This window comes from Watersipora subatra, chromosome 10, assembly GCF_963576615.1.
Source record: "Watersipora subatra chromosome 10, tzWatSuba1.1, whole genome shotgun sequence".
In the NCBI taxonomy this organism is placed as follows: Eukaryota; Metazoa; Bryozoa; class Gymnolaemata; order Cheilostomatida; family Watersiporidae; genus Watersipora; species Watersipora subatra.
This window is the reverse complement of record NC_088717.1, coordinates 13,229,282-13,244,277: the sequence shown is the minus strand read 5'-3', so window position 1 is coordinate 13,244,277 and position 14,996 is coordinate 13,229,282. Positions and strand designations below refer to the sequence as shown.

At 33.9% G+C, this 14,996-nt stretch overlaps 1 protein-coding gene across 1 annotated transcript; it reads right to left on the bottom strand.

Annotated features, from left to right (window-relative positions):
• Positions 1 to 1,013: 1,013 nt before the first annotated feature.
• Positions 1,014 to 14,466, bottom strand: LOC137406798 (monocarboxylate transporter 12-like). Its single transcript, XM_068093409.1, has 6 exons — positions 14,328 to 14,466; positions 13,538 to 13,705; positions 7,373 to 7,516; positions 4,463 to 5,443; positions 3,018 to 3,143; positions 1,014 to 1,189 (listed from the first exon to the last, which is right to left on the bottom strand). The coding sequence occupies exons 1-6, from the start codon at positions 14,464 to 14,466 to the stop codon at positions 1,014 to 1,016; spliced, it is 1,734 nt and encodes a 577-aa protein (XP_067949510.1).
• Positions 14,467 to 14,996: the final 530 nt, after the last annotated feature.

Below are 14,996 nucleotides of genomic sequence, written 5' to 3'. Positions count from 1 at the left end.
TTGAAAAATAGACTAGCTATTAGAACTACAATGACATCACAAGGCTAGTTTGACTTCAGACTTCCCTACTTGTAAATGCATGGACTTAGTTTAATCAAGGAGATAAGTGTACTAGTTAAGTGTAGGTCTTTAACTTGTGCACAGAGTTAATAATAATAGCCAACTGTTTTCAAAAGCCCTCAACATTCCAGCATCAGTGAAACATTTGTACTCACAGGAATTTCTCTAGTCACAATATTGCCAGAGGCTATGCTGTTCAAAATAAAATCATGCTTAGATAACATTGCAGCCAGCAGAGCTCTGAAAACATATGCCCATTGGCAATTATATTTTGTTGGGTGAGAACTTATGCACTTTGGTACTCTGGTATCACCAAATACATATAATATATGATTAAAAATTAAGCAATCAAATATAGCAATTTTGCTTATTAGTACTGATATGACAATCTCTCTAAGATGTGTTACTTAGCAACAACCAGCCTTAAGTGCTTAGCCAATCCAGAGGCTGTAAAATCTGTGAAAGTAGGTTCTTGTAGCACATTGTTACTAAAGTACATTCAAAGTAAAGTCTGTGAACAGTGGCACTATGGTCATACATGTAAGTCACCATCAACAATGAACACCTACAAAGCTGTAAAAATTTCATGTCACAGCTATGACGGCAATTCATCGAAATTATTTATTAGTAAAATATATGTAACCGGGACAATAAAGTGATGATCCATAAAACGAGGGAAAAGCAATTTTATAGTAGAGCACAGGAGCTGAAGCTTATTGCTAGTATAACCTTTATGGATATTCTATGGATGCCATAGAGTTTAAAAATATCTCTCTCAAACACCCTATTCATATGTTAAGAAGCATGGTATTCTTCTGTGGTAAGGCATGCGCCTTACAGACTTCTCAAGTTGTCTTTCTAAATTTCAATTTTTATATATAATTTGCAGTGTGCACATCATTGTTATTAATTGTTGCCGAACTCTTGAATGCCCCCTCTTCCTCATGCACTCCTTACAAGCTTGTTGTTCCGATACGTACACCCATGTTCATTTCCTCACTCGTACGAATTTTATGCTGAAACTTGCTCAAGGTAGGAATGAAATATAGCATAGCTCCACTGAAAGCGATGCTGCCTCCAGTCACAGCAAACGGCCACATATAACTTCCAGTTGCATCATACAACCAGCCTGCAATAGTATGGTCATTAATCAATATTTTGAGTAACTTATATGAAATACATGTATCTAAATTAGATAAAATAAGATAAAAACTAATTTCATCTATATTGCTAGACTAGAAACAAAAATATACAATATTAAAGCCAATAAAAGCATCTAGCCTGTACTCCACCTAAGATTCTATATCTTGTAATATTTTACATAACACATGCTGACACAAAACTGCATGCAGTAAAAACAGACACAGTTCAAAAACTGAATTAGAGAGACTCCTTCGAGAAGATAGTTGATGACAAACAAACATTAGTAACAGGAAGGTTGTGACAATGTGATGGCATACAAGAGATTTATATCACATATTATTATTCTATAAATACAACTCTCAGTGTCTGTTTGTTGTTGGTGGTCTGTAGTTCGTGCTTCCAGTCATAGCAATTAAATTGTAAAAACGAAAAGTCGGCTTTGCATCGGATTTAACTCGGATTCACCAGGTGGACGGGCACATACCCTATATTCAAGTCAAACGATTACATTGCTATGCAATAGAATAAGTGTGGCCATATACCTTACATCGGTTAAAATTCAGACATTTAAAGTATACCTAAAATACTATTGGTTAAAATACCAGCATTTTTAAATGTCATGATTGTGAGATAACGTCACATGCAACAGACTACAAACTGGCTTCATGGCTCTTATTATAGTAAGTCACAACTTCATGTGACTAGCTTAAGTTACTGAAATTAGCCAATTAGCTAATTTGGCCATTCGTTCATTAGACAACCTACCCAATGGCATCTACATTTCCTGCCACTGTTTATAAGTGGTTTATTACCTGTCAAATGCTGAGAATTCAGTTAGTCTATTTATACAAATCTAAGTGTTAGTTTGTTGGTCTGTTGCTTGTGAGTCCAGTTAGAACATTAAATTTTTAGGAACAAAAAATCCGCTTCATACTGGAATAGAACGCAGAACTTTCAATTCCGCAGCAGACAGGTATACTATCCATTAGACTGCGTGTCCAACTGACCGTACTAATCAACAATTGTGCACATACTTATTACATTGGTTAAAATATGCACAATTCAAGCTCTTGCGTAAATACTATCAGTTACCACTAGCAGGTTTGAAGATCATGATTGTGTGAGAGATTATGACGCAAAAAGTAATGATTACAAGATGGCTTCACTGCTGTTTTTATAGTAAATATTTAGACTAGCGTAAATTACTAGTTTAACTTACTCAAACTCAATGAGCGAGGAAACTGAGCTAATTAACCCTGCAAAGCCGGACATTCATCTAGTTTATTATAAAACACATATTTAGTAATGTCATTATTTAAAAGCTTAAGCATTCTTTACTCAGTTTCTTTAAAAGCATTCATGTAGCGATCACTAAAAACAATGGGCGTTACCAATGCTCATTAGTTTTATATTAATTATATATAATATATATAATATTAATATTAATATATATAATATATATTAAGATTATTAACATATATTAATTATATAATATATATTAATATTATATATTAATAATATTATATTATTATTAATTAATTATTAATATTATTATAATATTATTAATATATAATATATATTAATAATTATATTAATAATTAATGTTATTAATATAATTAATACTAATAGTATTAATTATTGATATTGTATTAATTATTATATAATATATATATATTAATATATATAATATGTATTAATATAATATATATTGATAATTAAATTAATATTGATATATATTAAAATCTGTGTATTAATATATATACTACATATTAATACACAGATTTTATACCAGAGTATTCCTCAGCAATTCATACCGCATATAGGGGGTCCAATAAGTACAGCAACTCCTTGTCCAAGCAGGGTAACTCCAAAGCTACTAGTTAGCTTGTCAACTCCTAACAGATCAACCAATATGATGGCCGTCAAGGATACGCAACAACCTGTCAGGAAGTGTCAACAATAAGACTAGCTATAGTGACACAAAGTAACACTCATGAATATGTAGAAAATAAGGATAATCAAATCTAGCATATAAAAGTGTGTTAATATATCTGTGAATGACAAATGTTTCTATGAATCGGCATTGCTTCAATATTTTTGATGATTTCTAGTGATCGCACTGAACAGCCTCTAGCATATTTGTGTTACAGGAGAACTGATATGATAAGATATTTAAAGGAAAGAAACCTTAAGCAGTTTTAGAAAGTCTCATTAATGAGGAAACTAAGCAAAGTGTTTCTGTATTTACTATTAAGTACGTATTAATGTATGGTCCTGATGGCACACTCTAGCATGAGCTATTACATAGCATGACTGAGCCAAAGGTGAAAATTTATTGTGTGTGATTGTGTGTGTTATACAGCAAATGGTGATGTACAACATGGTGATTCAATTTTGAAAAATGCATAAGTTCTTGACTTTAAAAGACAAACTAATAAAAAAACATCAATAAACAAGCTGAAAAAATGACTTTAAAATGGAGTTGTCTTCTCTGTTGAACTAGGGCACAATGCAAAGTCAAGGTATGATGATTAGCATGTCAATTATAATCTAGCTACTAAGGCTTTTACACCACATCAGACAAATATACATTGATGGTCTCAGCGGTTACTGATACATTAATTATTCAAAAAAGTTTCTAAACAAAACAGACCAAAAACTATCTTGTCGCTAAATACAAAAATTTCACAAACGTAATCATTTTTAATGATATTGATTTATGGGCAAACTATTGTTAGATATGCCTTTGTAGGTCTGCTTTCAATATGCTGAGTCATTTGAATTGCTGACTACGTATTTCCAAAAAACTTTATAAAAGGACCAAATATTAAAAAATTAGAAAGAGTAGAATATTTTCATATTTTTGGAACAGCTAAAATGAGAAGCTCAGCATGCACTGCTTTTGAGATATTAAAACAACTTTGGTAAGATTGAAACAACATCTTAAAGTCACATTGAACAGGCAGAATTTTAATGATACAATAGCAATATGATAATGGTTGTAATGATCGGCCGCCAGATCTACAATCATTAGCATAATTTAAGCGGTAGTAAAAAGAGTGCTTACGCAAACATCAAACCTTGATACGTTAATACAAAAATGCGTAGGCTTTTATAAAAATAGTCTCATAAAGTATTTTAGGCAGTGCGATAGTTTCTCATCAGTATATTGACACAAATACAGCAACTAGCTTGTCCAAAGATTCTTTGATTCAAGCTATTATAGGAATCTCATAGCAATACCTAGTTGCGGACTCACCAATAAAAACGCCAAAGACAATGGAGTAGATGATTTGTGACGCATGACTACTTCCAGAGCTGAAGGCGGTAGCCAAGCCAGCAATGACTAATCCTGTGTTGTAGATGTAGAGTCGATAGCGTTTTACTCTGCGCAAGTCCGCTATAAACCCGAACATGATTCTCCCAACCGTGTTTGCGATGCCAACTATGGAAACAAGAAAGGCTGCCTTGCCACTGCTGATATTATACTCTTTAGCTCTGTCTGGGATGAACAAGAAAGGAGCATTGAAGCCCAAGCTTGTAAAGAAGTTTGATAACAAAAATAGAACGAATGCCCAGTCTTTCAGCAAAGAAAAATCGATTAGTGATTTAAAACTGCCAGCGAAGTTGCCACATCGCCCTTGCGACTTTTTCCCAGCTTGTGCTGGATATTGAGCCTGATGAAGAGAATGGACTATGGACATATTGCTAGTCACATAGTCTGATTTGTTCTGCGTGTAGAGCGGTATATTTTGCAGGCTGCCGCTGTAGAACACATCCTTTCTGTGCAGGGGTATATGCTGTTTCAATTGATGACCTGGTAATGGCTGGTTGAGAGAGCTGAGAGACGTGATATGATTTAAAGAAATTTTGCTCTTTGTCACTTCCGCGGATCGAGCTTTACCAGTTTGAACAATGCCTACGTGAGATTCACTCAAAGCTTTGTCTTTTAACTCCACTCCCGTAATTTCAATCGCTGGCAGAACCTCCGTGTTATCAACAAGTGGCAACGGTCGAAAAAGTGCTCCAAAAATACAGCACTGGAGAATAATAGCGGCCATCCAAAAACATGTTTCCTTCCAACCGAAGTGTTTGACAAGAAGTTCGGATAATGGTGCAAAGATGAAAGTACCAAAACCTGAGCCACAGCAAGCAAGGCCTGTCGCAAGGGCTCGACGTTTCTCAAAGTAGTAGCTCACTATGACTATGGCAGGGAGATAGATGAGTCCAAAGCCAAACCCTACAATGTAAACTAAGTACAGGCAAGTGCCAATGTTCTTACAATATGGTAAACAGGCGAAACATCTTATAGGTTTCACACATTCATAAAATATTTCCCCAGCAGCTTCAACAAAATTTAGTCTACTTCACAGCCAAAGCAGCGTAAACCAAATTAATACATTTCAGCTCGGTGACTGTCCACTGCAATTTACAATTAAGCCATATTTGTACCGAATCCAACTGTTGAATTTGGTTTGCACTATAGAAATACTATTTCAATTTATTAATTCTAAAGCATTAAAGCTTCTTGGCATATCTAAATACAAACACAAGTGTCTAGCAGAAGAACTGGTATATCGATACCAAATATAACATAAGAGAGCTTCCAGTAAGAACTACATATAGTTTCAACATAATTTAAAATAATTGGCTGCAGAATAAATCTCATTGCTATCATTCTAAACTAAATCAGTGCTAGTGCATGTGTAGGCAACTCTGCAAATTAGGAGTTAAATTGCATAGAGGCTTCAACAAGAATTGTTCAGTGTTTGATAATACGAAGAAGTTATATTTCCTCGTGAAATTTTAAAAGACATTCATAAACTGCTTTATCTCTCTATAAACACCATTCTTATTGCTAGTAATTGTATTAAATCATAGAAAGAGTAGCGAAGAATTTTAATTGCTGTTAAAATTTACATTGACATTTGGTCTTTCCTGTTTCGACTGCTGCATTGTTTTTATGTTACATAAAAAAGATATACTAGATATTGATCTTTTTAACTAGACATCTGTGCTTTTAAAATTTTACTCACAGATCTACTCTGCCACCTCCTGTAGAAAACTATAGTCTATGTCTGTATGTCAAGCATTGACACGTCTTACATGACATCGCTCAGTAAATGAATGTTGAAGAAAAGCAATTTGTTAGGGAAATCTAACTCAAGCCAGTGTAGGGCAAGGTTAGGTAAAGACTCATTCTGCTGTGTGCATGCAGTCTTTCAGATTATGCCATCAAACCTGCATATAATAGCCTTACCTTAGATACCTAGATAACAGCAAGGAAATTGTAGCATTATTCTCATCTTAAAATGGCTACATGATGCTATTCCTAACCAAAAGGTCAACTGCATCAAGTCTACATATTTGCGCATCCAATAAACACATACATGTACTCCAGTTTGTGTATGTTGGAAATACATCAAGACCTGGATAAACAAAACTTGCCGGTATGTTTTGAGCAAACTTCCTCTGATACGAAGGATAGGTACACCACTAAAAATATTTTACTAATACAAATCAAGCAATCTGAGTACACTTTTTTAAGGACCAGCCATCTCTCAAGCCGCGACCATTTTCATACAAGTACAAAATACTTTGAACAAAGCGTGATAGACCAGCCACTGTTTAAAATTTGTAAAATGTTTTTTATTACAAAGTTGTCCATTTATAAGTTAAACCAATAGACATCCCTTAAAAAATAGTGCATATATGTTCTCAATAACAACTTGAAGGTTTTAGTTTAATGTTTGGTCAAAACTGTCAAGTCTGTCCTCCTACTGCTAACATTGTTATGATAAATAAAATAGTCACATGAGAGCTCTCATTGCCATTCTTATCAAACAATTAAATCTTTTCTATATTTTACTGGCTATAAATAAGCAACTAGATTCCAGGAGTTATCTACCCTACAATATAGCAAACCCAACAAGGAAGTGTTGTGCCATAACATGTACTGAGGATGTACATATAAGTGTGAAACACTCACCGAAATTAGTGTTAAAATGAGTACTTTATAATTACAAAAATGCATGCCAACATGAAATATTGAGCAACACAGTTGACTATATCTGATGTCTGCGAATGAATGACTTTAATCAATAATATTATTCATTGCATCTTATCTTTAATCTGGTACACTGCTCCCTGTTCACTTCCTAAAACTTACCTGCCACAATCCCGAGGCTGAGATAGAGAAACCAGATTCCAGGTGCAAAAGAACTGATGGCAAATCCGGCAGCACCAATAAGGGCACCAACCATAGTGACTGTTCGACAGCTGTACATATTTACCAACGCACTCGCAATTGGCCCTAAAATAATATTGAGTTTAAAGTAAAATTATAAGGACAGACATTTAAAGACTTTTACTGCAATTGGTGCAATTTTTTGCTAATTGCAGTAAAATCAATTTGCCATCATCAGGCTAATATTTTGTGAAATATTCAACATTGTAGTCTGCTGATAGTAAATACTGGAATTTTAATAAGTTCCTTATTCTCTTCATCAAGAATAATATTTACAATGGCGATAACCCTTTATGGCAAGACATACCAAGCTTCAACTATGGCTATTACAACTAAACTTTAGAAAAAAGGTATAATAGTAATATGAGAGTTCAGGATGCATTGTGCATTAAACTACATACCCTAAGGCTATGGAACACTTACATACCTAAGGCTATGGAACACTTACACGCATATGGCTGGAGAACATCTACGTAATTTAAGGCAATGGAACACTTACATACCTAAGGCTATGGAACACTTACACACATATGGCTGGGGCACATCTACATAACCTAAGGCTATGGAACATCTACATACCTAAGGCTATGGAACACTTACACGCATATGGCTGGAGAACATCTACGTAACCTAAGGCTATGGAGCACTTACATACCTAAGGCTATGGAACACTTACACGCATATAGCTGGGGAACACCTACATAACCTAAGGCTATGGAACACCTAAATACATCAGACTATGAAATACTTTTTGCACAAAAGGCTATGAAGTATATGTACATCAATGATTATTCCAATAGTTCAATTTTTTTCTAACTAATAGTTTTAGAGTACTACGGAGTTTCATCAGTTTCATTCAATGCATGCACTTTCACAAATTTATGATAAATAGCAATAGCAAAATATTTACAGTTTTAAAAGTGATAATATGGAATCATAATTCCTAAATGATATATTGGTATTATAGTTCACCGGTAGCATAATATAATGACGAAGCATTTTTTTAAAGTTGAAAGATACCTTTTGCTTTTGTTGACAACTTTTTTCAAATTACAGAAATTTGGCGAAATTGACCGCATGTTTTCTAGCTCAAATGTGAAGCTTATGACAATCGACTGTGTGAATGGAGCAGGGGATAAATGCTAACTTTAGATTAATTATGAATACTTTAGAGCTAAACATTTTTAGCATGCTTATGAAGAATATTTTCTATAAAATTTCAAACCATTTGTGCTACATGACCATCGATTGATGACTCGAGTTGTGTACTCAATGAAAGAGTTGCTCCAAACATATTTTATACGGTAAATAAGACTTCAAAGAGTTTAATAAATACATTCAGAGGCATTTCAACAAAATTTATTTTTTAAAAATTAGTTCAAAGTACACCTAAACGAATTAACCAAAACGAAATCCCTGCTGCATCTTAGGTATTGTTTAAAATCTGCTCAACTGAAAATGTTGAGGGTGATAGCCTTGGTGATTGACAAGCATCAGTACTGGATAACTTGTACAAGTCATACTCGCCAAGCTAAGGTATCTGAAGGCATTCACACAAATAGCAAATTGATAAGTACGCAAATCACAAAATGAAACCATGAAATAACACAAAATGAAACCATGAAATAACACAAAATGAAACCATGAAATAACACAAAATGAAACCATGAAATAACACAAAATGAAACCATGAAATAACACAAAATGAAACCATGAAATAACACAAAATGAAACCATGAAATAACACAAAATGAAACCATGAAATAACACAAAATGAAACCATGAAATAACACAAAATGAAACCATGAAATAACACAAAATGAAACCATGAAATAACACACGCCTAACAACTTCACCACCACGCTATATCACAACTATTTCTTTCATTCAACAGAATATTTTTCAATATTCTTTTGCTTGTTTATAAATTTCTGACAAAGAAACAGATGAAGTAGTCCTTTAAGGTCAGTCTTAATTTTGATCAATTAGCTAGGTGCTCTAATTTGGCCTACTTAACTAGTTATCCTAGTTACCTTGAATTGTCCTTCAAATTATATAAAGCAATTATTACCGCTTTTTATTTTTTGTTTTATCATAAAATAAGACAATTACGCCATGAGTTGATTGGTTTGTTTATAAATATAAGCTTAGCAAACCCAAAGTTGTATAAGCATTATTAAATGCATGAATCAAAGATGAGAGTTCATGTCCTTCAATTAAAACTGTATTTGTAAGTGGCTAGAACTTTTTTGAAATTAATGCAAAAGGCATTGATATGACTTATTATTAATTGATTAATGTTTTTACATAAAATAACTGTCTGATACAGACCTGTCAACATGGAGAGTTCTTCCACTCACCTTTTGTGTTTATCAAAACAGTTTAGGAAATAACATGTTTATACTGTAACCATGTGGTGGGGAAAAAGAAACAGCTATGAATATAAGCAGTCATAAGCAGCACACGCTCATACAATAAATTTGATAGAATTGCCTTCGGCTGCAAAGCTGCCCCCAAGAAATTAAATACATATAATCACACATGGGTGGCAATGTTTTTATTGACATCAACGGATTATGTGTCAGTTAAGGCTATGGCAATGATTACCATTTGCAATATAATAACATATGATGTACTAAACATATGGAAACAGTTAAACAATTGATTTCGGTGGGTCTTAAGAGAACGATCTTATGTGTGTCATCATGATAAACATTTGAGTCAAGCGTTGGCTAAAGAGATGAGCAGAAGATGGTTAAAGACTACTGTAAGTTTAGAGGTGAATATGCTATGTATGGCACATCAGCCAGTTTATGCAGTCCAGTGTACACTGTCGTTAGCTGTACCACACATAGTGCTGCCTTTGAACTTTAAAGAGCAGTTGACATAGCAGAGACAACAGGAAGACTTACACAATCTATATACACATTTCTATGTGTTAGTGTGTGTGTCCAGCTATAGATATAGCTATAGCGCACGCTGATTATTTTACCAATGCGGCCACGCGTTACAACACCCCTGTTAAGAAATATTTTTCATAAAGTTCCATTACTGTATCTAGGGTCAAGGCCAATATTCCCGCACGGAAAATTGCATTGTCGCTGCAGGGAAGAGTCTTTCCCTGAAGAGTAAGAGTGTCTTTGTATTCAAAGTTTTGGTGGATAGCTTCTGGTGGCACAGTAACCTTTGTTATACAAACGCACTTCTATGCTAGAATTGCTATTACTAATTCTACATTTTCAGGATTTTTATTTTGTTTTCTCAATTTGTATTATTTGTATCATTACTGTAGCAAAATCGATTTAATTTAGCTTCTGCTTGCTAATATTTCACATTTGCATCTAAACCCTTTTATAGTCATTTTGTTTTTTTAATTTATTTGACCTTCACGCAACATTTTTCTCATGATATAAAGAAATATAAGTTTAGAAGTTGTTTGACAAAGTTTGAAAACCTTTACAGTTGTTTTTATTTTTTATTAATTTTTTTCAACTAACACTTTTCTCATGATATGTAGTTTAAAGTTAGAATGGAAAATGTTACATATTAAATGAAAATTAACTTTTTGACCAAATACTTTTTAATTAGCCGGGCAATGATGGGTAGCACAGCTACTAGGCCTATATTAAGCAAATATTAAGATATGCTAGATAAATTTAGAAAAAATAATCTCATTTTCTATTAACTTTTTGCAGTTATTTCCAAACACTGATTCTGGAGTTAGAGCGGATGAGTGAGAGTGCAATATTTTAGGATTGTGATAATAGGGTATATTGCCACACAATATTCTAAACAGGATAAACAGGAAGGCTAGCCAAACATCCTCACAAAGCTGTTGCTAATTATATCCAAGCGGATTGCACAACTGTTTCTATTAGTAGCAAAGTTCATGATGGTTTGTCACCTTAGGCGCCTACTCATCAGGTCTACCTTGCCAGATCATGGGGTAACACAGCACAAGAACTGCCAGGTCTCTCAACTGTCTACCTACTGTCTCTCAGGCCTACATTCTCACCATTAGATCATTTTTCTAACACGATGATTACCTATATCTATTCATCTAAGGCTATGCGAGAATAGCAAAAAATGGCAGGACAATACCTAATGCAATGTTTAGCCTCTATGGCTGCTAGAAAGAGTATGACTTTCAATGAAATCAGAGAGTGACAAAACAGCAGCAATTTTTTTTTCCATTGGCTGGCTTTTTAATTGTCCCACAGGAATAACTTGGTTTTCATTTTAGTAAAATTTCTAATAAAAATGAAATCTAAGTTTTTTGGATGACACCCGCTGAGTGGCAGATGCATTTAAAAATATTATTTGCGAGTATAAATAGAATTGTGAGCATCATTTATGTTTTTAAAGATGTCTTATCAATAGCTATTATTTACAGCATTATTTCTCATATATAAGAAGTAGATGATCAAAAGTCACACTGACTCCAGCCCTCATAAGAGTAGTTTCATCTTATCACTAACAACAAACTGTTTAACGTTAAAGCACACTCGGCAGCAGTATTTTTGATTGATGGAATTCCTTACCAAAAACTGTAAGGTTTGTTAGTGCTCAAGTTAATTTGATATTCAGAAAAATGATTTTATCTGAGCAATACAATATCAAAACGTTAAACTCTACAGGAAGTACCTGACTTTAATAATGCTACCAGCGATAACTACTGCTAATTCTTTTTATTGTATGGTTATTATGCATCTTTTATTTAACTAAACAAAAAATATAAACTCAAATCTATAAAATTAATTTCAATTGTGATGAACTCAAATACATTTATCATTGCAGTTTTACTAATGACCATAGTTGTCATTAGAATCAGATGCTTTGCCATGACCAAAGTTTGACCATGGATTTGACCTTGTTGGGGTCAAATCCAAATTCCCATGTGTTTCTTGTAAATGGCAAAGTTGTAATTTAAAAAAAAATATTGATGACAAAGTTTAGGATTTGGAAAATTTGTGATAATAAGTTTCATTCTAATGCAACAACACTGGTTTTCTGAATGAAATTCGAATACAGCTCATGGCCCACAAAAATACCGTACTCTCTATAAGCCACATTTTTGGGTAAACCATAGGAATGAAGTAAAAACAACAAAAATTAAGATAATCGCTTCGTTATGGTTGGCACAGAACTCAACTAAAATCAAAGAGTTTATAATCGGTGTGTGTACATGCAGCTTTAATTACTAGGTTGAAGCAATATGGTGCCATGGATGGTGGTGCTACTGGTGCTCGCTCATGACTCGTGTCTGTTCTTCAGCAAACTACCAATGAGGCTGTTCTGCAGCTAGTCTCAAACTATTGGACAGTCTCTTTTGCTTCTTGTTTGTATTTTTATTAATTTTTATTTTCACCTATAAGCTACATGCAATAAAACATTGCACGCATGCATGAGCACACAGTCACGCTCTCACACATGCTTACACATACACACGCAATATGTGAAAGCTGCATGAGTCCATAATAGATTGGCTTGGTTTCTTATTGCATGCTCACTAATGAAAGTAAATATACCAGTCACTAATCACTTGCACTGTTCAATAAAGATTTCTATTGGGCAATCGAAAAACGAAAGTAATTTTTTGTTTCACCTAGGCAAACAGGTCAATCACGCGTCAACATTCATTGTCTTCTCTCAAAATATCTTATGCGAAAACTCATTTCTAAATCCCTTAGTGTCTACTTTTTCTGAAATGCTCATTAATGCAACTAATCAAAGCTCGCTATCTTTTAATTTCAGTTTAAATAAAATCATAACGTTTTGATAATATTTTGATATGCAAAATGTACATTTTTAAAATGCAGTAAGTAGTAAACAGCACAAATACTATTTGGGGCTTCTCAGTTTTTCAGTGATGTTTTTCAATTGAAGTTTGAGAAAGCTACAGCATCCTCTATCAATTTTTTTTGACAAACATGTAGCCGATAATATCCTAACCCGGAAGCGCTGATTATAAAAACAGATAGGTCTCTCATATAAACCTTTTTACCTGTAGTAAGGCTCATAAGGAGCATGTCTTCAAACCTATACACGCCAATTAGCAGCCATACAGTTTAAAGCACTACCACTAACCTGAACCAAGAGTCATGCCAACAAAGATGGAAAGTATCCATGCCGTGTCACCCTTTCCCCCTTGAAAATCCTCAAGAAGGGCAATGAAGATAACTCCAAATGAGTATGTGATGCCATCAACTATGACATGGATGAGAAAGGAGCCAAGCACAACAATCCAACCCCAACCTGGAATAGCCAGCGGACATCACAGGTCTTCATTAGTTGCAAGTAAACTACATACACAAAAGGTGATTCCAAGTTTCACTCTCACTCAGTTTCCCTGAATTGACTCAGACTAATAACTGTGAAAGTTTGATTCATATAACACTGAAAATATATACATCTGAGTCAAACCAAACAAGAGGTCTGAGGTTCACTGCTTTAATCTATACGATTGGGCTCGTTGAAACTACATTCAATACTTTTACAGTATATGGTATTATTGATGAGCAAAAATTTATCTCAACACGATTTTGAACTTGGAAAAAAATGTCATGCTCATTGGAATGATATTATTTAGGTTTATAGTGACCTCAATAAGAGGTTGTTCAATGTGACAAGCCATTTTGTGGAGTGAAAAAGTCTAAGTATTCACTTCCTACTAGCATCAAATTACTATTGAGCACTAAAAAATTTAAAACAGTAAAACAATTTTCAAGAAGCTCTGTTGTTAGCCTTGATCAATCTGAACCGATCAAAAACAAAACATGCCGAAACCAAATTTTTAAAAATTCCAACTTAAGATGTTTTCCCACAATTCATTGATAAATAAAAGTGTCAATTATGAGCTATTTTAAATGACGATTACCTCCATCAGGTGGCTCTATGGTTTTGGCAAGTGTCTGTTCAATTTTACTTTCCACATCTTCAGACAAATTATTTGGTGCCTGTAGGGAAGTCTCTGTGCCGCTACAAGGCTCACCGTTGCGCTGCATGTTCTTCGTCATATCAGTAAGTATAAGCTAATTTCACTCAGAAGGATACTTCAGTGTAAGAGCTAGCTTTGCCTCTTGAAAATGTCATTGCCTTGAGCATCAGATGTTATATAATTCATTGATTGGCTGTTGTATAAAACTATAAGGGTCAGAGGTGATAGAAAAGCGTGAACTTTATTATTATTAACATTTTAGGTGTTGTTTAGTATGAAGACGCCAGGGTAATATGGTAATGATGTTTCACATAAGTTTGACTTGGCAGCTAACTGTTTTGGCTTGTATCCAGCAGAGCTTTTACAATAGCTATTTCTCAAAATGATCAACAGATGTGGAAGAAAGCCTGAATCAGGTTTATATTATGGAATTCATGCTTCTGAAATCTAAGTTCTGCAACAAGTCACATTATCTTTTTACCACTACTCAACGAGTATCAGCTGTTTGCTATGAACTTCAAGCAGGAAATTACAAAGCTTTTGAAAATAAAAATATTTGCACCAAACAAATAAAAATTAACTGAAGTCTAACCCTGAACCTAATAATTT

What these genes read in the sequence shown, in the direction of transcription:
- LOC137406798 (XM_068093409.1), bottom strand. Translation starts at nt 14,466, where the DNA reads ATGACGAAGAACATGCAGCGCAACGGTGAGCCTTGTAGCGGCACAGAG. An exon ending in CAGCCTCGGGATTGTGGCAG is followed by an intron (nt 5,444 to 7,372) that starts GTAAGTTTTAGG and finishes TTTACATTGTAG; the next exon opens with GGTTTGGCTTTGGACTCATC. An exon ending in TGTCTTTGGCGTTTTTATTG is followed by an intron (nt 3,144 to 4,462) that starts GTGAGTCCGCAA and finishes ACTTCCTGACAG; the next exon opens with GTTGTTGCGTATCCTTGACG.